This window comes from Aotus nancymaae, unplaced genomic scaffold (genome assembly GCF_030222135.1).
Source record: "Aotus nancymaae isolate 86718 unplaced genomic scaffold, 86718_ANA_hifiasm-v0.15.2.pri h1tg000006l, whole genome shotgun sequence".
Taxonomy (NCBI): domain Eukaryota; kingdom Metazoa; phylum Chordata; class Mammalia; order Primates; family Aotidae; genus Aotus; species Aotus nancymaae.
The window spans coordinates 67390733-67415820 of NW_026988417.1; the positions used below are offsets into that span (position 1 = coordinate 67390733).

General features: G+C 34.7%; 1 protein-coding gene across 6 annotated transcripts in view; it reads left to right on the forward strand.

Annotated features, from left to right (window-relative positions):
- MTHFD2L (methylenetetrahydrofolate dehydrogenase (NADP+ dependent) 2 like) overlaps window positions 1-25088 on the forward strand; it is a 138133-nt gene that overhangs the window by 101931 nt on the left and 11114 nt on the right. For 5 of the 6 annotated variants that reach the window (XR_002477670.2, XM_012464389.2, XM_012464390.2 and 2 more), the window contains one exon: window positions 15250-15375. Coding sequence is in view for 5 of the 6 variants with exons in the window: in XM_012464389.2 (XP_012319812.2) it covers window positions 15250-15375 (126 nt within the window). In the remaining variant the exon portion in view is untranslated. Of the gene's footprint in view, window positions 1-14869; window positions 14973-15249; window positions 15376-25088 lie in introns of those variants that run through there. The other variant, XM_021666096.2, reaches the window with a different exon arrangement.

Here is a 25088-nt window from a genome sequence, read left to right on the forward strand (position 1 = left end):
ATAAAGATTAATTGGAAGAAAAGACATAAGAAGACTTTATTTTCTTCTGCTACTTAGCTTTCTCACTTGCTAGTTTTGTGAGCTTGGTTACTCAGGCTCTCTTTCTCAGTTTTCTTACCTTCAAAGTGGGAATAATAACATCTATGTTATATATGGTTCTCAGGTCAAATAGAGATAGCACATGTAAGGCACTTAGAACACTGACTAACTCAACAAGTGTTAGTTGCTATGAACAATAGTATTTTATTCTGTCTCAAATCATATTATTAAGAACTGGTAATTAAAATTAAAGCACAGGCATAAGAAAAGACAAATATATTCATGGCAAAGGATGAAAAAAACAGAAATACATTCATATGTATGAATCTATGTAGATAGGGTAGTGTCATTAAACACTGGGGAAAAACTGAATACTTTAATCAATGATATGAAAACATTTGACCTCACATTTAAGAATAAATCTAATTATATTCTCACCTTACCCCATACATCAAAATCAATTCCAGATGAGATAAAGAACATACATTAAAAACCATAACAATAAAATTATTGGACAACAGATTTTCTTAGAAAAGATATACACAAATATACAGACACATGCAAGTTAAAAGAAACAGAAAAACTGAACGTAAATAAATAAAATTCCTAAGATCTATAGAACGAGTGCCTATTAAAGCTAAAATTTGAGAATTTTATTGGGAGAAAATATTTGCATTATAAACAACAAAGAATTAGTGTCAAGTATATATAAATACATTTTTAAAAATCCAAAAACCTAACTTTAAAAATAACAATTTATAGGAAAGGATATTTAAATGGCTAATACACATATAAAAATTGCTCATTGTCACTAATAGACAATTGCAAATTAAAACAAAATGAGACACTGTTTTCACACATCAGATTGGCAAAAAATGCAAAGCTCTATGATATCAAATTTTGGCAAGGATCCGGGGAAGCACATACTTGCATACACTGCTGATGACGTTGTGCTTTATTATAGTCCCTCTAGAAGATAATTTGACAATGTTATGAAATCTGAAAATGTGCATTTCATATGACCTAGAGATTTCATTGTTTTTCTGGATGTCTAAAAAAACCTGACCTGTTTTTATAAACATAAACATTTATTATAGCTTATTGATGATAGTAAATCATTGAAAGCAGCTAAAATGTCAGCAATAGAGTAATAGAGTATGTACTTATCTCTCAGCTCACCAAGTTTTCATATTAAATATGGACAGCTTTAGTAGTTTTAAAATTTTAATCCAAATATAATCCTACATATATGTGCATATGTATATATATGTGTATATACATATATACGCATATATATGTCAAGTCAAATATATATACATATATATATACATACATATATATGTATATATATGCTTGACTTGACATATATGTATATATTCATATATATGTATATATGTATATACATATATATACATATGCACATAGTATAGTAGTAGTTATATTACTGCTACTAGTATATTTATTACTACTATTAGTATATTACTACTACATAGTATATTTAGTAGTTCTCCTTGTAGAGATCTTTCACCTCTCTAATTCGGGAGGTATTCTGAGGTATTATATTTTCTTCTTTTTGTGGCAATTGTGAATAGGAGTTCATTCCTGATTTGGCTCTTGACTTGACTGTTGTTTTATATAGGAATACAAGTGATTTTTGCATATTAGTTTTGTATTTTGAGACTTTGAAGAAGTTATTTATTAGCTTAATATGCTTTCTGGCTGAGACGATGGGGTTTTCTAAATATAGGATCATGTCATCTGCAGACAGGACTAGTCTGACTTTTTCTCTTCCTATTTAGATGCCCTTTATTTCTTTTGCCTGCATAATTCAATATATTAAAAGGATAATACATCATGACCAAATAAGGTTTATCCCAAAAATCTAAGATTAGTCTAAGCTTTGCAAATCTGCCATGTAATTTACCATATTAGCACACTAAAACAAATAAAAATAAACATACCTTAATAATCTCAAAAATCACATTTGACAAAATCTATCATCCATTCCTGATAAAAATTTCTCAGAAAACTGGGAATAGAAGGGGACTTCCCAACCTGATGAAGAGCATCAGTGAAAACCTTATAGTTAACATCATACTTAATGGTACAAGATCAGGAATAAAAATGATCTGCCCCCTAAGATCAGGAATAAAACGAAGATTTTCCTTCCCACCACATCTATCAACATTGTATTGGCAGTTCTATTCAGTATAATCAGTCTGTTCTAAAGCACTAGACTTTTGAAATCTAGAAGCTAAGAAGTAAGTTCTCTACTTCTTTTTCCTGTCTCTATCACTTTTCAGAGTCAATCAGCACTGAATACCTTAGCTGCTGCTAGAATGCTTAAAGGTTATAGAGGAAGGGAAAATCTAAGACTGCATTAGAAGAGAATACTAGGGATTGTAAAAAAAGTAATTTGTTTTCTCAATATCAGGCCTCATTTGTTTGTATTATCTAGACTATCTGGCCTTCAGGAGCTACATCTTTAAAACAAAGAAATTGGGCTAATTGATTTTCAAGTTGAGCTCTGAGGAACCTAAGGGGATTTTGCTGATTGTAGAGCCCCCACCTCTTTTTTAACTAATATTATCTCTCATTGCTTTGATCCTTTTACATACTGAGCTTAGTAAACATTTTTCCTTTAAAGAAAGGGTTCTAAAATGTTTGAAATCCATTCTATTCGACCTTAATACTCTGTGAATAACATGACAGTGGGTAATATAGACCCTTGCCTATTGGCCTATTGACCTATTTTCCCCACTGGCCTGAAGGCTCTCCCCGCTTCCCAAATGCACTGGTGTCTGTTGGTAGGAAATACATTTCTTTTCTTTTCTTCTTCTTTCTTTCTTAATTTTATTTTATGTTTTTTGAGACAGCATATCACCTTGTTGCCCAGGCTAGAGTAGGTGGTGCCATAATGGCTCACTGTAGCTTCAGCCTCCTCCAACCCACCTCCACCAGCAATCTTCCCACCTCAACCTCCCAAGTAGCTGGGACCATAGGCATGAACCACCATGTCCAGCTTTTTTTGTTTGTTTTTGTTTTTGTTTTGTAGTACCAAGTTTTTCTTATGTTCCCCAGGCTGGTTTTGAACTCCGGGGCTCTAGCGATCCGGGCTCTAGCGATCCTCCTGCCTTGGCCTCTTAAAGGACTGAGATTATAGGTGCCGTCAGAGAATAAGCTTTGATTGATGGGAAGAAGAAAAGAGAGGCACGCATTTGGACCCTACAGGTCCATTGACTTTGCAGAAATGTGGTCCAAGGCAAAAGATCATGGAACTACTTGAATGATCCTATGAATTTCTGAGTATAAAAGGATTCCAAAGCCCTAGATAATCAAATATGGCACAGAGAAGGGCCCTACTGTCCCTGAGCTCAGTTAGGAACCTAGCACTATTCTGGTACCACAAGTAGCAGAAGCTTTGTGGGCATTCAGATATTGTCCTTGGCATGAATATTACTCTCATGACAGGTATCATAGGTATATCAGTTCAGATAGGAACCAAAGAAGCCAGGGAAAAAGAACAAGAACAGGAAATGGTCTGTGGTCACTGCCACTGACTCACTGGGTTATAAACACTACTTGAGGATTTCTAGAAATAACAGGAGGATACCTGGGAGAACACACTGAGGTATTTGTATTACTAATGTAGGCTCTATTTAGCTAGAATGCATTTAGCCATTATATTACTGTCTGCAAAGCAAATAATGCTAAAGAAAGTTTTTCTAATCTAAAAAGAAATATACATTCATACAAATTTCATTCTAATTATTCTCTTTATGTAGTAGAACAATTTCCAGCTGAAGAAGTGATCTACCTGAATAAGCATTTCTTAGATGTTACTTTTATATCTGAATTAGAGTTCTGGTTTTGTTCCCAGCCTCACCTCTGACTCATTATTGTGAAACTAAGAAATCATTTAGCCTCTCAGCACCACAAAATCTCTCTTCTGTGAATGAGGATAATAGGTAAACCTATTCTTGCTTCACTGAATTGTTGTGAAGTTTAATTAGATAATGTTTACACAGCCCTTTGAACTCTACTAATTAAAGTGATGTGTAAATATGTTGCTTCATTTTATCAGGATGGCTTGATTGAGCCATTTCATGAAGAGTTACAGATGACTATGATAGGAGGATCCATAGGGAAGTGGTTAATGTTGTTTTTTAATTCATGCTAACTCAATTCTGAGATTGTCAAATATACATATGAAAATACCCAGTTTGGGCTCTAGTTGGTGAAAATAAGGATATAGCCGCCTACTAGCTGAAGAGCTAATGGTCACACCTTCTCATTAGGGAAAGCTTAGTTCCTAGGGTAGAGACTAGTGCTTTGTTTGATTTAGGTACTGCTATCATTTTTTCTAGGTTATCTTTATTCAGTATATTTTTGCCTGGGCAACATTAGTGATTTGTGAAATGAATCACAAAATAACATATATATAGTCACTTGATGTGAAAGACATAAGCCTTACAGTAGTGTGAATCTATATAGATTATCCACTGGTTCATCTATTTATTAAAGAGATTTTCACCTGTAACAGAAAAATCTTAGATAAATCAGAAATCTTCCTACTAAGTTTTCCAAGGAGACTATTTTACCCTAATACTATCATCTCAATTACTTTTGAAATTCTGCATTAATAATAGACCCTATATTCTGTCAGAAATAAGTTCATAAAAGGATTAATTAGCTTGGCAAGGGGAACACAAGTTTTTCTCCATAACCCTTCTTTATGCTTTAGTGTATAATTATCTTTGTTAGATAGAATTTTCTAAGTGATCATATTATATCACTTAGAATTGTTAGGTATGTAACAATTCAATTTCATATGCTACTAAATGACCCAGAATTTAGAGTTAATATAGTTTTTTTGAAACTTAGTTAACTGATATGGGAGTTTGAAAACCACTAAATATCAAAAGGAGAGTTTACAGCAGGAAATGATTCTGTAAAATCTAGTAGCTAGTTTATTATACTTGTAATACATAATAAATACATTATACATAATAATAAATAATATATAAATAATGTATGAATAAATTATATGTGCTTTCATTACCTATGTACTTCAGGAATATGTCTGCTGATGGACCAGCATAACATAAAAGCACTTTAAACTGTTGGAAACTTCAAATTCAGAGTCTGATTTTATATCTTATGAAATATATTTTCTACCTCAAATCCTCACCAGTGTTATATGAGTAGAATTACAGAGAAATTTCAAATTCTTTAGGTCCAGGTTGAAGACTTGTGAAAAGTGTGATGGTGCCTCAGTAAACTCTAAGGCATAATAACAGAAAGTATATCTTTTGATATTTCCAGAAGAAGGCAGATAAGTATAAATTATTTTGATCTAAGGAGACACTACAGAAAACCAAATACAGATCTAAAACTGTAAAACATATAGCCTTAGGATGCACAAAGATAAAATAGAATTCAATTTTGCTACCATGGAGAATGAATATTCTATTCATGGCTCTAAGGTCCTCAATGAATCTATATCCCTATACATTGGGGGTTTTAGACCTTCTTTTATTAAACAGAAAGATAAATGTTAGTTTTAGGTATTAGCTAGTGGTTTAAGAGGGTATTATGTAAGTTTAGATAAAGGTCAATCTGAACCTGCATAGGTATAGCCCCAATAATCCTGATGATAATATCAAACTTTTACCCACAAAAATTCTGGCACCTCTTTGATATTTTCAATTTGAGCTTGATTTTGATACAAAGGTATCAGTAAGTCTATGTTATTATCCAAACTAGCTGTGAATAGGGCTTTCTAAGGGATTTTAAGAAAGAGATCATCAGGACATCATTTAATCTGGCAACTCCACTTTCAGAGTATCGAATTAACAGGTGTGAGATCACAGAGGAGGAAAGACTATATTTCTGTTCTAGATCTGGACATAAGGATTGTCTAGGAATTATACATAATTTATTTATTCAAAGGGAAATGTTGAATAAGAATAGAAGAATTTAAGGCTAATATAGTAGTACCTACATCAATCAAAAGGTTGTTCTTAAAATTGTAAGAAATTTCTCCTTGTGAATTTAAGGGTAAAACTAGAAACTGGGCATTTGATTTTCTTTAAAGTACTTTCCGTTTTACATCCTTCATTTTTTTCCTTTATTTTTAATCTAATATTTATATATATATATATATATTTTGCCAGTGTTCTTTCTGTTTACAGTATTCGCAAATGTCTTTACCAAGTGACTCCCTCTTTAGGGAGTGTTTAATGATTGGTAATGTCTGATTTTTTTTTTATCTGTGAGGGCCTAAATTTAATTTCAGTCTTACTTGATTTTTGTGCCAAGTCCCTTTCAAAATGTTCAATAAGGTGCTAGAGGTCTGGCAATAGGCTGTTTCCATTTTCTGCTTTTTTCTTGTGTTTTAACTCCTTTAATTCTGGCTTAAGGTCATTCAGAAGAAAATGATCAGAAAGTGAGGCTTCATCTGAATTAGTGTTTACTTCTGAATTCTGTCAAAAGGTGTCAAATAACTTATCATTGAAATCCCTAATGGATTGATTCTTTCTTTGCTTATAGGATTGCATCAGAGTCCAATCTAAGTTCAAAGGAATAATTTGGGGGATAGCTTTTAAAAGACATTCAAAATCTACAGCTTCCAAAATCCTTCTGATTTCTTATGCAATTGGGATCCTTTGTATCATGCCTTTTTATTCAGTTCTTTTGTATCTGAGCATATGAAATAATAAATGTAGATTTGAGAAGTATGGATTGTACATTCCTAAAACTATTCCTGATGTCTCTGCAAATTTTATCACGGCCAGACTTTAGGTAAATTTTAATATTGGCTTTTAGCTCAGAATGGGATGAGATCTTAAAATTAACAGTAAGAGGTTTTTTTTTTTTTTTTCCTTCTCTGAGGGGGTCTTAACTTTATAAGGTAATGCACTTTATGGGTTTCTGGACAGCCAGAAGAAAGGGGGAAAGGAGAACAAGCCAGGAGGAGATGGAGAAACAGGCTGGGAGAAGAAGAATAATAGGATAAAGACCATTAGGTTTATGTTGAAGTTTGGAAGAATCTAAAGGAGATTAAGTATTTCACTTTTATTATTATTATTATTATTATTATTATTATTACTATTTGCCTCAACAAAGTAATCTTTTAAAGGAACAATTTTGAAGTCTGAATAATTTTGGATACTTCCTCAAACACAGTAACAATGCAGACCATTGGAAGTTTGGAACTGTGTTTTTTTATGTTCTCAGGCGCCTCTAAAATGAACACTTTTGTTCATATCTAAACTCCCTGAAAATGTCTATTATAATTCTAAATCATCTTTAGTGAAACTAAGCCATTTAGAGAGAGATAATAAATGTAAGAATTTGGGTTATGGTATAAATATATATACAAAGAAAGAGTCTGTCAGAGGGAGGAATGGTCTTCAGTTTAAACTGAGGCAAGTCTAGTAGAGTCTAGGAACCATCAGGGGAAAGCACCGCTTGTGTGCTTCCTGCCTCAGCCCCTCATGACCTGTTGGCTGGGCCATCTCCAGCTGCAAACCTCACACATGTTCAGTTCATGGACAGTAAGTTTTAGAGAGATATCACAAGACAGACTGGAAAAAGCACTCAGATTTTGGTACGTGACCTGAGGCAAAGTTTTTCCAGAGTTTTCCAAAGTTCAGAGGAACTTTCTGAATTTCTCAGTCCTCAAGATCAGTTTGATTTTTCTTTCTTTTTTTTTTTTTTTTTTTTTTTTTACAAGTAGAGATGGGGCTTCACCATGTTGGCCAGGCTGATCTCCAACTCCTGACCTCAAGTGATATACCTGCTTCAACCTCCCAAAGTGCTGGGATTACAGGCATGAGCCACCATGCCCAGCCCATCAAGGTCAGTTTGTGGATGGATTTATCTGGTTTACACCCATTCCCTTTCTGTGAACTTTGCTTTTATAGAGATTAAAAAAAATGACAGGGATAGAGACATATAGTGCAGTTAATAATAAAACTGATTTCTACCAAGGATAAAAGTTATTCAAATCTGATTAGATAATCAAAGGATTCCCTAAAAAGGGCTTCTTATTCATAGAAGACAAAATAAATGCAGTGCATGGGGAACTTTAAATGAAAAAATATATATAAGAGGTTAGACCCAATGTGAGACAGACCTCATCATAACAGTCAGAGGCCAACAACTCCTTACTCTAGCAGGAAGTTTAATAGGCCACAGTGTACTCATGATTTTTGACTTAAGGTCTTGGATCATGTACAAGAGAAGTTCTTGACTAGATCTTTGTGGATCTTGAAGATTATTGAATGCTGATTCCCCAAAAATATCACCCAAACAATTCAATGATACGACAAATCTTCGTTTATGGTCACTGTAGAATGGGTGAGAACTGTAGCAACAGAGCCCTAGTAGCAGTGGTATGCTGAAGCTGGCTCCACCAGCCTGTGAGATTGATTCTGAACATCTCTTCCCCAGTCCATGTTCAGTGAGGTCACATTAGTAGCTTGAAGTCAGCCATGGTAGGACTCTGCTATAGAAATAATCAGATTCTACACATCAGGGATATTTTTTTCTCCTGGAGAGCCAGGTAACCTTATTAACATGTTAGAGAATGAAGCAAAGTTGAAATATTTATAAGGTGTTAGAGTTTGTTTCAAAGCAAGTCTTTTTTTTTTAATTTTTCTAATTTAAGTTCCAGGATACATGTGGTGAACATACAGGTTTGTTACATAGGTATTTGCATGCCATGGTAGTTTGCTGCACCTATCAACCTGTCACCTAGGTTTTAAGCCCAGCATACATTAGCTGTTTGTCCTGATGCTCACCCCAACCCTAACAGGCCCCGATGTGTGGTGTTCCCCTCTCTGTGTTCATGTGTTCTCATTGTTCAACTCCCACTTATGAGTGAGAACATGTGATGTTTGATTTTCTGTTTTTCTGTTAGTTTGTTGAGGATGATGGCTTCCAGCTTCATCCATGTCCCTGCAAGGGACATGATCTCATTCCTTTTTGTGGCTGCATAGCATTCCATGGTGTATATGTATCACCTTTTCTTTATCCAGTTTATCATTGATGGGCATTTGGGTTGGTTCCAAGTCTTTGCTATTGTAAATAGTGCTGCAGTAAACATATGTGTGCATGTGTCTTTATAGTAGAATGATTTATAATCCTTTAGGTATATTCCCAGTAATGGTATTGCTAGTTCAAATGGTATTTCTAATTCTAGATCCTTGAGGAATCACCACACTGTCTTCTACAATGGTTGAACTAATTTGTATACTCACCAACAATATAAGAGAGTTCCTATTTCTCCATGGCGTTGCCAGCATGCTATTTCTTGACTTTTTAATAATTGCCCTTCTGACTGGCATGAGATGATATCCCATTGTGCTTTTGATTTGTATGTCTCTGATGATCAGTGAGTTGAGCTTTTTTTCATATGTCTGTTGGCCACATAAATGTCTTCTTTTGAGAAGTGCCTGTTCATATCCTTTGCCCATATTTTGATAAGGTCGTTTGTTTTTTCTCTTATAAATTTGTTTAAGTTCCTTGTAAATTCTAGATATTAGACCTTTGTCAGATGGTGGATTGCAAAAGTGTTCTCCCATTCTGTAGGTTGCCAGTTCACTCTGATGATCATTTCTTTTGCTGTGCTGAAGCTATTTAGTTTAATTAGATCCCATTTGTCAATTTTAGCTTTTGTTGCAATTGCTTTTGGTGATTTCATCATAAGTCTTTGTCCATGCCGATGTCCTGAGTGGCATTGCAAGGCAAGTCTTTTAATGTGCCTTATGGCAGCTTGCTTAGAATTGGATAATGATTATAATATTCAAGTTTAGGATTGGTGGATACAAGGAGAGGGTTTTGAAGCAAGGGTTCCAAAACGCCCTACACAATAAGCTATTTGATGCTACCTACTGAAAAATCAAAAGGTTTGCTCTTCATTAAATGAATTTTTCATTAAGTTCCTGAGGCAAAATCACTTTCAACTTTCATCTTTCTGAGTAAGAGTTTCCTGGAATAAGAAAGTTATGTAGATGAAGACAGCTGAATAATAAAATAATGTTAATATTACAACTTATATGAGCTATGTGAGTGTGGATGGGTTTGGTTCTCACATATAATGCTTGAGCTCTCAAATTATATAAGAATTAAGATTTGGTTCCCATGGAATTACAACAGCAACAACAGAAAAAGTAAAGCTCATAGGAATTATTCACTTGAAATTGTTCATTTTCAACTCTGACAAAAAGAAAAAAATTCTGACTATGCATCCTAGTGATATATGTCTTTTCTTTATCTAATATTTAAATATATTTAATTACATTTTATCAAATGACAAGAATTTATATTGCATTTGTATGCTTAGGAAATTAAACACATCAAGTCTAAGAAATTTCTTTTCAGTATCTATAAAAATACAATGAATGAGCAACTATGTGCTTCCAATCATTTGCCTCTACAAGACAGCAATGTAAGTGGACTACTTAGAGTATTCAGCATAACTAAAATAGGGATTGTATATGTTTGTTATAATTCCAACCACTAAATATAATTTATGTTATTTCTCCATCTTCTTAAGTAGAATGAATGATAGATTCAAAGATCAACACAACTTCAGAAATTAATTACTTGGAAAAAGTTTATTATTATTATTATTATTATTTGAAAGAACAAAGGAGAATGTTGAAAGTTTAGAATTGAAAGACATCACTAATACAGAAGTTTATAAGTCTGCCAGAAGCTTAGAGAAGACCCAGGTGCTCTAGTAGGCCCAACACCATGAGGACAGCATGGAGGAGCAAAAGGGGGCCCAGTACCTCTATCGCTTTCATGAGAATGGTGAGACAGAACACTCATACAAATCAGCCAAAGGAGATATTTTTATTCGCAGATATGCAGCAATAATAAACAGAAGCCTAGAATCCTTGATGAACCAACTTCCCAAGGATCAGGAAACTGTCCAGGGCAGATGGAGTCTCATCTTTTCTTCCCCATGTGACACAGCTGAGGAAACTCAAAAGCACTTTGCCCTGAGTTTATATACCCTGGGCACCACTTAAATTGCTGAGGTCAAGCATTGGGAAACACCTCATTCTAGGAGGGAGGAGGGCATAGCCTAGATTGTACCCAACACTTTATTTTTATCTCAAGATGCTCTATTCTATTACTAGGATGTCCCATCTAGAACTAGAATGGGATAAAGAGAAAGTCTCTGTTAAGTGGAAGGGGAAAGAGCTAGGGCAGCCAAGGTCATCTGGGGACTTGTCCGCCTACAACTAACCTTCCCAGTTCAATCCCTCCTTTATTTTGAATATTGCTTATAAGGAATAAGGATGCTATTTAGTTTCTGTTTATGGTTTATTATATTACCCTTAAAATCTTCTTTATATTGAACTAAAATATACTACCTCCCTTTGTGTTTTTTCCTTTCTTCTTCTCTCCGAAATCATATGGAGTGAAATCATCCTGATTTGCAGTTTAACATATTGAAGGAACTACTGTAGTTATTTGTTTTTTCTTGTTTTGTTTTTAGGTGTATGCATTTGTTTGTTTGTTTGTTTGTTTGTTTGTTTTTTCTGAGATAGGCAGCCTAAGTTCATTCAACCATTCCTCTATTGCAGAGGTTTTCACTGTGTGGTCAGTGCACTAATGATGGTCTGTGACTATTTCATACCCTCTAAACATTTTGTGTTATAGGTCTACAAGAAGATAGGGAACTTGCACCAGACTGTAAATCAACATACCACTTACTTCATTGAAAACGTTTTGGTACAAAAAACAAAAATAAAGTTAGCTGAATTAAACTGTGTTTACTGATATAGTTGCTTTATGTTGTGGCACAAGATTTTATCATATTGCAGATCACTAATAAGCAATTGAACCAGCTAGTCTGATAGCAAGTGATAAGAATTTGACATGATTTCTAGTTCTAATCATTCTTCCTTAGACCAGCCTCTGAAGTACAACCAACTATTCCAGAGAGTTTACTAAAAATATACTGGAAAATATTACATCCTAATATCTGGAGACCATCTTAGTTTTGTATTGTGTTTTTAATCAAGTACAGTACTTTGTGAGAATTATACATTTGTTTCCATTTAGATTCTTCTTGATACTTATGATCCATCATTCAAAAATTACAACAACCCAGTAGCCATTCTGTTCAATTTTGTGTCATTTTCAAATATAGACTGTGTAGCTACTGGTATGTTAAAAAAATAAAACAAAAAGTCACTTAGACAACCACCTTTTAAAAAAATTTTTCCTGAGTCCATAGTTCAGCTGGTCAGTTATGGTGACCGTAACTCATTCACTTCTGACAATCTTCCTGGGGTCTGATCAAGCATCTGTCATCACTGGTTATTGGCAGGGGGCTGATCAGTCTAGCATGGCCTCAGCTAAAATGACTCAGCTATCCTCTACAGTACTTGTATCCTTCAGTAGCCTAGCTTGAGCTTGATCTCATGGCCATGACATGATTCCAAGAGAGACAAGAAGCACACAAGACCTTTGTAAGGATCAGTCCCACCACTGGCCTAGAGTAAAGAAGAAAAATGGTGGAAAATGGATCTGGAGGAGAACAAAGATAAAACCATCACAATACCAATGTGTTCTTCCAAATTATTTATTAAAAATTTGAACATAGTATTGACAAATACTTTTCACAGAAGACCTCAGTAGACCTTGTTACAAATGCATTGATCAACCGTTTTGTACTATGTCATTTAACCACCTATAACTCTACCAATAGATGCTTTTATCTAACCTACATTTTTCCATTCAAAAGAGTTCAGTGAAAAGTTTTCTAAAACTTGATGCCGTAATTATGAAATTACCTATCATTTTCTGAATATAAATGATCATCACTGCATTATTTATAATAGCAAAATATTAGAAACTGCAGGAATGAATATGTTTTTATGGTAATCCATATAATGAATTAGTTCATATAGCTTCTAATTTTCAAATAAAATGAAATGGGAAAATGCTCATAATTTAATTTAATGACAGAGTGGTGAGACACATAGTGAGACACAACATCAATGAAATACAGGTTTCATATTTTATATTTAATATATAAATATTTTCAAATCCTAGAAATAAATACACTAAAAATACTAATACTTATTTTCTTTGGATGGTAAGATAATAGTGCTTTTATTTTCATATTAAATATTTATGTATTTTCCAAATTTTCTACAGTGGACATAAAAAGCATCATTATCCAAAAAAGATAAACATTTAAAGTTTTTTTCTATTTTATGATTTTCTGGGGCATTAAAATCAAGTTCATACTTTTCTCTGTTTTGAAAATTGTGCAATTTGTTTATTGCCATTTAATATTCTCTGAGATGTTACAATAATCAGAGGGAGATTGGGATACTTGCCATTAGCATAGTAGCTGGACTTTAATAAACTATTTCATGAATATTTTTATGTTGAAATTTTTTTCTGCAGCTATACTCAATGTATGTCCTCTTTTTCTATTGGATACCAAGAAGAAACAGGATTTTATGACTATGTGGAACAATGCAGAGTATCTATGTCAGAACAAATAAAAAGAATAAGTTCTATATCACAGGATAGGAAAGCAAAGGAAAAATATATCTCAAACATTGATTCCTCTTCTGTTACATCATTATGAAACTAAGGAAGCTATCCCATAGCTACATCTATGTTAGCATTGATCATTTGTTTATAGCCTTTAAACTCTTGCTAGCAGTAAAAATCATGTTATGAGGTGATATTCAAGCTACCTGTAATGCTTAAATGAATAGTTCAGGTGCTAGAATGTCTCTTAACAACACAGTGGGTAGGCTTTTCCTGCAAGGGATCTAGAATACGAAAGTGAGTAAATCATCTACCAGACACCATGGCCACCAGAAGCATTGTGATATAATAATAAAGATGACCACAGAGTCTCTGATTCTTGTCCCACTGAGAAGTGGAGTCTCTGTTCCTTCTCTTGATCTGAGTGGACTGTGTTACTTCTTGACCAATAGTATATGACAGAAGTGACATTATGCTAGTTTCCTGGTCCAAGCAGTAAGAGACTGGCAACTAATACTTCTGATCTCCTGGAACACTCATTCTTGGAAGCCAGCTGCCAGGGTGTGAGAAACCCAAGCCCCATGGAGAGTTCATGCATGTGTATTCCAGTTGACAGCCTTAGCTATGCTCCCAGCCAACCACAAGCATCCACTGCAACCATGTGAGTGAGTCCTTCTAGCCTTTTCATGTCTCTAGATTATTCTAGCTTCAGATACTATCTGACTCCAATTACATGAAAGATCTCAAGCCAGATGCATCCAGCTGAACTCAGTCAACCCACAGAACTGTAAGACATAATAATAAATTGTTGCTTTAATCTACTAAATTTGGGAATGGAGTGTTCAATTAAAAAAAAACTGGAACATTAACCATTGTTAGCTGGTACTGTTGCATTTGAAACTAATTATAGGAAATAGATGATGACAGAAGATCTCTGTAGATCTATCTTTTAAACTGGAACAGAGGAATAGTGAGGAGAGCTTACTATATATTACACCTTTCAAAATCATATCAGACATAATGATTCAAAGAAACCAAGAAGAAATAAAAAGAAAACTCAAGATAGCACTTAGCACTTCATGTTTGGAGTTGATGAGATGCCATTGTGAGTATGGCATTTTACTGTTTACAAGAACCCTCGGGAATATGAATTATTATTGTCCTCATTCTTTCTTTCACCCTCCCATCCTTTCTATATCTCTCCCTTCCTCTCTCCCTTCCCCCCACTCATTCTTTCTCTCCCTCCAATTTCCAAGTTGTTTTCACCGTGATCTACTCTACTTCACCTCCACAGGATCTCCTCATGCTATTCATGATATACAAAAGGATGCTGCTCAAGCAGGTGTCCCTGCGATGTCAGGGGAGCGATCTCTGAGGTGAGAGGGTGACTCCTGCAGGATTTCATCCTGAGAAGCCCTTAGGTGCTGCCTTAATCGTCTTTGTTCTTCTCTCAGCTCAGAAATGATCAATGGCGTCTTTTTTAAGGAACAATGTAATATATATATATATATATATATATATATATATATATATATGTAATATAAATAAATACATATATATATGTATATATATTTATTTAAATATATATATATATATATTTAAAACCATGACTACCAAAACATATGCATAAACCTTTGTTATGCTGAAGGACAAACAACTCTTTTTTGTTTTCAGGTATTCCAAAGTTGATTACATCTGATATGGTTAAAGAAGGTGCTGCTGTAATTGACGTGGGTATCAACTATGTCCATGATCCAGTGACAGGGAAGACAAAATTAGTTGGAGATGTGGACTTTGAAGGTAATAAACCAAATATCTTTTGATAAGTGAAGAAGATAAAAACATCTACCTTACATATTTTAAAAATAGAGAAATTTTTCATTTATGGGGAATTATTAATGTATTAATCATCACCTCTTTTCTCTGAGGGAAAATAGTTTAATCAGACTTAAATATTTCCTTTCTCCCTCCCTCTTCCTTTCCCTCCCTTCCATCCTTCCTTTCTTCCTTTCCATCTCTTCCAATTCCATAATTAATATTTGGTTTAGGGATCAAACTTTTTATACTACAGTTTTTATTGATAGAATACAGCTGGCCTTTTATAAACCTGGGCATTATTTTGAATTTTGGGAGTTGTCATCTTACTCTACGCTTAGTCAAATATGCTGTATTCTCAGCCATTCACTCTTAGAGCCAGAAGGCATCTTAGGGTGTGTCTGCCAACCCTAACTATATTTCAGATCTAGGTAGTTATCTAGATAGTTGAAGTCAGTGTTTTTCACTTGTGTTTTAAAGAGAATAAAGAAAAGGAACTGGGCTAAAGGTTTTGTGGTCAATGAAAGAGATAAGGCAACAAATATGTAGTAGTAAAAAATAAAATTCTAACCCAGTTAGAAATGGGGAAACTGGGCCCAAAGACAGATGTATTTCTAGATTCCTGACCCTCTAATCCAATTTTACTTCCATTATCTTTGTCAGATATTTACCTGCATTCAGATTTGCAGTGTAGCCTAGGAGTCTTAGATGTCTATGAAGGCATGAATATAGTAAATAAGTGGTGACATTTTTATGTTAGAAATATTTTGTGTATAAGAATGATTATTCTGGCTAAAACATACAGCACCACATCAAGAACTTTGTGAGTTATAGGTGTGTTCTTACAGAGAAACTGAAAAGGATAGATGATGCCATTTAAAAAATAATTTAGATTTTGAATTTATGCTTAAAACCTGGTCATCAGCTGATGGCTTACCCAAGTTCTAGCATATTGTTGAATAAAATAGAAAAGGCAGACAGTTAGAAGTGTCCCAGGGTACTGGCCCCATATATATGAGCTTCTAAGATGTATCAGGGACCAGATCCAAGTAGGCCATTTGAGCCTAAAAGAAAGAGAAAACGCTAAGGACATATATATATATGCAACAATGTGTTCTAGAGACAAAACGGTAAATAAGAGCAAATACAGATGTATCTTATCAAAGAAAACACTACTGCCCATATTGGCTGTAACACATAGGGTCCTTGACATGGTTGGAACTCTATTCTAGCAGGGATGGCTCTCCACATGAGCATGTATATCTGTATGTATATACATATGTCTGTGTGTTTGTACGTGTGTGTGTGTGTGTTGTGTACACGCTGAAATTACTAGAGAATGACCTCATTTATTTAACCTTTTATGTTCAATCACTCAAGTCAGATATGAGTAACTTATTTGAATTTCTCAACTTGAAAGAGTGAAGATACATTTTATTTTAAAACCTGGCCTTATTTATTTTCTTTACTGTCATTCTGTGTCTTGATAATATTATAGTTATCATATGTTCATTGCAAAATTACCACACTTGTGATGCACCCAGATGGCATTGACAACATGAGATAACCAGCTTGAGGCAAGAAAAGCAGGGATGTTTGCAGTTCACAACCTTGACTGCTTGTAAGGCAAGGTTACCCAGCAGTTCATTTCAGCACATTTTACAAGACTCTTCTCTCATAGAATATTTCCTTGGTCTCGTATCAGTTCCATATGTTCTTATTTTTAAGTAAGAATTTTTTTTGCTGAAAGTAAAATGTATTCTGAAAACAATTTTTAAATGAGCATTTTGGGGTGGGTGTATATGTTTAGTAGCACATATAGATATTTCATTTATATAAAGTCTAACTTGGTAATGGCTATTAAGTCAAATTGCAGTTCTGTGTATCTAAGTATATAAAAAATTTTTTAAAGGAGATGGAAAAGAGACAAAGATATGAGATGAACAGGGCTGGGAGAGCTAGCCTGTTGCCCGATAGCTTTGCCACCTCACTAGCTGTCAGTGTTATTAGTTAAATGATAGCAAATATATTAGTGACTCCATTCAGTTCTACTCTTTGGGGTATCTTGGACATCCAACAGAGCATTATCAAATGATCATGTAAAAGCACAGAAACTCATCAGGGAGGTCAAGATTTTCTAATCCTATCATAAAATACACCCATATGATTAGTTGTATCTATCTTGACAGCCTTCTGGTGAGGGAGCCAGGGTACTAATGAGGACCTGGACTTGGTAAAGAAGGCCTTGCCAGTGAGGCCATGACTCAGCCACCCACAGGAGCAGGCAATTGATAGGTTTTGACATGTTGCTCTTCAAGTTGCTCATCAGGACTTAACCTGAAGTGAGGGATGACCTCCCAACTGAGAGGGAGGAGCTTTAAGATGGGTTATGCCACAAAACTCGTAAGTAACATTTGGCTTCAAATTGCCACAGGGAAAGTGTGGTGGCTGCTTTGTGAGTATCGGTGAAAGTTTCACTGTAACTATAGCCAAGATTAACAAAATGGATGTAGATAAAATCAATTGTTGAAGTAAATTGTTCTTGCAGAAATCTTTGTTTCACTAATAAAGAAAACTGGGTGACCCACTTAAAGTAGATAATATTGATGGGAATGATTTACCAATATAAATGAATGAAATGATTGTGATGGAAAGGATGATAATGTCCCAGAGGATGTAAAAAACTTCATATTAAAGGAACCTGCAGAGATATTTCATGACATTAAAGGGCAAAGGATAAAATGTTGGAAGCTGACTCATACTTAGAAAGGAATCTGCCAGTTCACCAAGACGTAGAAAAGATGCTTGCTCCTAATCATCAGTTGTATGACCAAAAGAAGGCAAGCATCTTTCAAACTGTACTTTGCAAAATGTTTACAGAGAAATAAAACACTTCAGTTCTCAATGTTTCTAACATTTTAAATTGCATTTGTTTTTTAAATATTAGTTTAGTTTTACTATTAGTTAGTAGTAGTTTAATTATTAGTTTTATTGTTAGTAAACAGTAGTTTTACTACTAGTAAATAGTAATGTTTATTTTACTATTATCAGTGATATTAATTTTATTTTTAATTCCATATACATTTATAAGTCACTATAAGAGAACTCTTAATGTTTTGACAAAAAATTTTTAAAGATCACTAAACAAATATAATTTATCCCCTTGACTATTAAAACTGCTTCACACTGTTTCAACAGCCATCTTTATGGTCTTACACTACTGTGAAACTGAGCACTGCCTTTATTTTTCTCTGTGCCCAATTAAGTCTCATGAAATTAGTGATCATATAGTTCAAATTTATATCCAATGCCATAATCACTTCTACTACATGATTATTCAGTTGTTAAGTTACAGTTTCTCACTATTACTATCACTGTGGAAGGTAATATTTGCAATATTTGCTAAGCACCTTACCAACCAGTATGTCCTTTTCCTCAACATATATCCAACTTAGGGTTTTCCTGCAATGCCATGCGTCTCTGGATGTTTTGGGAAATAAATAGGGCCTTAAAGTTATTACTAAATTGAAGTGCTATTTTGTTTTGATTTCCAATTACAGAACTCGACAGTTCATCAATATGTCCAGCTTCTGACAAATGCTTAACATTCCTCTTCAATTACTTGAAGATACTTCCTCCCTCCTAAATTACAACATTAAAAGAAGAAACAGTATTTAAAAGCATCCATGATAAAATTATTTTGCATGTCTAAGAATTATTTTTCATTACTAATAATCATGCAGTAAATAATCTATTCACTTACAAGTTTATATTTGCTATATAGATTATTATTTTTTCACACTGAGGTATAACTACTTTCACAGGCAATTTTTTAAACCACTTTCTATTGTAGCTTTGAAAAAAACTTCATACATTTCTGACAAAGAAGGCTGTAACTTCATACATTTCTGACAAAGATAGAATTGAGATTATGTGCTATGAGTAGTAGCATATATAGCTTCTTCTGAATAACAAATTGGAAAGTAGTATGTAGTCCTAGACTCAAAAACTCATAATTATACTGTTCTTAATTCATCAAATGGATTTGGTCAGCTAAATGGTCTAATTAATGACTTCCATGCTGTTAATTCAATTAACCGTGCTCTTATTGTGAATCCTCAGGCCTCATTTATTTCTCATAGCTGACACAAAGACATTTCTCTACCCTTTTGAAGCTTTAGTAGGTTTGCTTCAATTTTATGATGCATCCTGAAGGGATTGAGGTGGAATAAGGATAACTGGAATGTCTGTTCCCTGTTGACTGCCATCTCTCCTCCCTGTCTTCCAACTCTGACAATGCCTTTCTACTCATTGGTTTATACCAAAAGAAGGACTAAAATAAGATAGGAAAGAATTGGTATAAAGAAAGAAAAGAGATAGGAAAGAGAAATGATGTGTAGGCATTTTTGTTAAAATTCAAAATACGTGAGGTTAATGTCTAAGAGTGACTTTCTTCTCTCCACTGTCTTAACATAATTGGATAGTACAAATTTAAAGTGTTAAGTCTTTGTAAAGGTGATAAGCCAATGTAAAGGTACATTATATTGTTGATGACACTGGTTTAAATGATAAAAGTAAAGAAGTCAGGCTTTATGGAAAAGTATCTCTACTCCTCTAGGGCAACTGACGTTATCATTATATTTTGTACTAGAGTTGCTTCCAGATATTTTATGTATGCATCGACTGCATAGTTTGAGGAATATATAGAACTTATACACGTAAACTTGTTTTACTGATTTGTCATGCTGAGGTTCTGGTTCGTGGTTATATTCAGTAAATATATCGTTATTTGGTTCATCCTTTCTCTATTGTTAAACCCTTAGGTTGTTTCCATTTCTTCCTTCTAAGTATTATACTTGAGTATAGGTTAAGGGCTACAAGAAAGGGAAACCAAAATGGATTGACTTAAGATAATTTGGTTAGCCAGGCATGGGTGGTGGCTCATACCTGTAATCCCAGCACTTCGGAAGACCGAAGCCGGTGGATCACTTGAGGTCAGGAGTTTGAGACCAGTCTGGCCAACATGGTGAAATCCTGTCTCTACTAAAAATATAAACATTCGCTGGGCTTGGTGGTGCACACCTGTAATCCTAGCTACTAGGAAGGCTGATGAAGGAGAATTGCTTGAACCTGGGAGAAAGTTGCAATAAGCTGAGATTGTGGCACTGCACTCCAGCCTAGGTGACACAGTGAGACTCCATCTCAATAATAATAATAATAATTTGGCTCTTTCCCATAAAAGTCTGAAATTAGGGAGGCAGTCAATAGAGTTGGGCAGCTATGCTCATTCAGGGATACTGTTTTCTCCTATCTTACTATTTCTATTAGTTTACTGGAGCTGCCATAACAAAGTACCACAGAAAGAATGGTTTAAACAACAGAAATTTACTTCTTACAATTCTGGAGGCTGGAAGTCCAGGATCAGGGGACTGGTAGGGTTGTTTCTTCCGAGGCAGCCTTGACAGATAGACAGCCATTTTCTTTCTGTCTTCCCATCATCTTCCCTCTCTATGTGTTCATGTTCAAATTTCCTCTTCTTAGAAGGTTGGATTAGACCCTATGCTAATAAACTCATTTCAACTTAATTTTATTTTTAAAGACCCTGTCTCTCAAAACAGTCACATTCTGAGGTATTGGGGTTAAGACTTCAACATCTGAATTTAGAGGGGGACACAGTTCATCCCATAACACCATTCCACCTGAGTGTTGTCCTTATCCACATAGTTGAAGTTGAATCGCCTCCTTATTTATGTTCTCTTCTAAAGGAAAGTGAGACAGCTCAGAATAAGAAAATCCGTCTCTAATAAAATTGAACTAGAAGTGTATGCATCATGTCTGCTAGCTTTCTACAGACGTGAATATAATCATGTGTGGAGTATGGCCTCCCATTCAGAGACCAGGGATGTGGAATCCATGGTTTCTGAATGGGAGGCCATTCTTGGATGAATGATAATCTACCCTTTACATAAGAACTTGAAGACTAATCCCTTACTTAGGAAAGAAAAGAAAGATATTTATTTATCCAACATCCACATATCATTCACCCTGCCCATCCTAAGTTCACTGGGTTCTGAATACCTCAAGGGAAAATCTCATCATTGTCTGATTGCTTTCTAATTGGTTTCAAAGCATGCTCCCCTTACTCACTTTTTTCTGGGGTTTTGGTGAATTCCTAGTGTCACTGAAATCATATCTTGGCTCACATCTTACCCTGAGATTTCCATGGATCTTAGATACACAGATTTTCAATAAAATTTGTGCGAGTAGTACAACCTCACCTAAATATTTTTAATTCTAACTAAGCTGTTAATTATTCAATCACTGACAGAGATTAGATACTTTTTGACCATGTTATGCAGTTTTGAAAATTGTGTCAGGTCCCTTTGTGACTTTCATTTTTTTAAATATCTCTATCTTCACTGGATTATTTTCAGTCTCGATTATTACTGTTTTTAATATAGCTCTTCAGATTATTCAAATTAAATTCATTCAGTTGTTCAATACTTACTGAACATCTGCTATTGTCAGGCATTTTTATAGGCACTTGAGATACAACAGTGACCTAAAGAGACCAAGTTCTTACCTACCAGTAGCTTACATTCTGATTAGAGGAGACAGATAACAAACAAATATATACATATCTATGTAACAAGGTAGTGTCTTCGTGATACAAAAATAAAACAAGATAAGATAGCTAGAGAATAATGGCATGGAGTTTCTTAGAAAGGGTGGTCAGGGAGGCTTATGCTAACCTGAACAAATGAAGAAGGGAGTCATGTGGAAAATGGGGAGCAGCATGCCAGGCAAGTGGAGGAGCAAATGCAAAGACCTTGAGGGGAGCCTGCTTTGTGTTTTTTATGAGCTGCAAGGGGACTATTATAACTGGAACAGTAAGTAAGGGAATAAGTGATAGGAAATAAAGTCAAAGAGGTAGTAACAGTGGTGCCACATAATTTTATGTCTTATAGACCAAGGAAGTATAATTGGATTTTACTCTAATGCAGTGGAAATCCATTGGAGGATTTGGGGCAAAGAAATGACATTTGACTTGTATTTTAACAGTGTCACTCTGGCTACTGAATGACACATAGGCCATATAGAGGTAAGACTGTAAATAGGGATACCTGTTAAGAGGCTATTGTAATTATCCAAGTAAGAAATGATGGGGCATGGACCAGGTTGTAATGGGTAAAGATGTTGAGAGGTGTTTAGATGGTAGATATAATTTAAAAGGAGAGTTGGAATGATTAGTTAAACAATTAGATATGAGGGAAATGGAAGAACCAATTAAGTATGACTATAAGGATTTTGGAATAACCAAGAGTGGAGGTATCAGTTCTGAAATCCTCTTCAGAAGAATCTTAAAGGTTCAATGAATTTTACTCAAATATGTGTATTTAGGGTAGCAAATGGGCAAAAGGGAGGAAGGGGCTTGGAAGTATGATATTGTATACAATTGTGAATTTGCCCCAGATATCTCATGCCTTATTTTTAATTTTCCAAAGGAATCTCCCCTGGGCAGGAAATCTCCCCTTTATTATAAAGGGATCTTTTAATTTGAGACTCTATCTGATCAAACCATTCCTGAAAATTCTAACCTAATAGTCAAACATAGGGTCAGGAAGGGGTTTGGAATTAAATAGAAGTAATTTGGAATTACATAGAAGTTTCTCCTAAGAAACTACTAGAGATGGGGTGAAAACCCCCAGAGTGTTTTAGAAGCAGCTTTCTATGTTTTCTTTTAATGCTCTGCATTTAAAAGTTTGGATTCATCTTTCACTCTCTGCCCTTTTTGTATTATGTCCAACTTTTCATAAAAGACTATGCTTTGTAGTCAGGATGATTTGGGTTTGAATCCCAACTCTGCTGCTTAAAACAATTATGATCTTAGGTAAATCATTTCACCGCTCTGAAACTTAATTATATCATCTGAAAAATTGTGATAATAATTTCTATCTTACAAAGTTGTCGTGAAGATTAAATGAAATAATCACCTTACATAAGCTAGTTAATGTAGGTAAATTGCCAAGCATAATGCCTGGTGAAAAACAGTGTGTGTGTGTGCGTGTGTGTGTGTGTCCGTGCATGTTTTCTCTCCATTCCCACTGAACTACTAATCCAGAAGTATACAACGTCACACTTCAATTACCACCATCCTCTTCATTACTTTTCTGGCCTAAACTCTCTTCCAGTGTAGTCTGTTCTTTGCCCAACTCTCATATCAATCAACTCTAAAGCACTCATACTTATTCCCATCTTCTCCAGACTCTCGTTGCAGGTTTCATCTTCTTTACTCATTTTGCTCTTAATCCTGTACTGCCTTGCACTTTTACTTAGTTGTTACCAACTAGATTGGATGGCTCTGTAAGGTTAGCTTCCTATCTTACATTTCTTTTTATTATTATTATTATTATACTTTAAGTTCGGGGTACATGTGCAGAACGTGCAGGTTTGTTACATAGGTATACACATGCCATGGTGGTTTGCTGCACCCATCAACCTGCCATCTACATTAGGTATTTATATCTCTGTCCTGCACCAGATTTCAGCCTTCTTATTCAGACCACTGGTTATTTGTACCAACATTCTCTGTACTTAAAAACCTGTAGTGTCATTCTTACGTTGCAGAAATACTTTCCTCAAGTTAACTTAATGGGAACAAAAGCTTTCAGGCAAAGTAACAGCAAATACATTATTAATTCAACACATATTCATTAATGATACATCCATTGATTCATTCACTGATTTACTCAACACATATTTTGTGAGTGCTGTTTCATACTAGGCACTGTGTGAGGTCCTGGGTATATCCATGCACACAATAAAAAAAATACCTGGAATTTATGTTTTCCAGATTACGCAAAGTAACCAGATGGTTACCATATAACCATGGTATATAACCAGTTTCTAAGTAAACAGGGCTGGTTTTTAACTGTATCACTTTTACAAAAGTATTAATCTGTGATTGCAAAGAACCAAATTAATGTGACTCCCAACCACCTCAGTTTTCAAAGTTAGTCATTTAATTTGATGATATGGCTTCTTAGTCTGATTCAAAACATCTACATTTTGTGGGAGATAATTATAAAGTAGTTCAAAGCTCCAGTTTTTACTATAAGAGAAGATCTAATACTTTAACCCAGAGGTAATTTGTTCCGATCACTTAGAAAAGTTGATGAATATTGTCAAGTCTTTCTGAGAGACTGTTAAACACTGTGATCATGGAACCCACACAGATCATTTCACGAAACAGGTAGAACCACTGATGGTCACTAGGAGATTCCTATCATCAGTGAGCCAACTGCCTCCATTGTGGCTTACAACGTGGGCAGAATGGTTACTGTGAAGTCTAGGTCTTTGAAATCAAGTCAACTTCCAGAGACTTCTGTTTAGCGGAATGAATTTGACATTGGATCATCTACCTTTATAGAGAAGAGTTAAAGTTGAGACACAAAAAATACATTTGCAGGAACAAGAGAAGTATCTCTGCAAGGTTTTCTTCTTTACTTGCACTGTGATGAGTGTTTTTTTTTTTTTTTTACAGTTGTTTCTCATTGCTCCATATTAATTTACAGCATAAATATCTATGGAAAAGAGATTTTATCTGCTCCTGTCTTGGGTTGATTATGGCCCAAGACTAATGAGATTAAGGCCACAGCAAGAGATTTGGAGGATACTCTAGAAAGCTTTATCTAGTT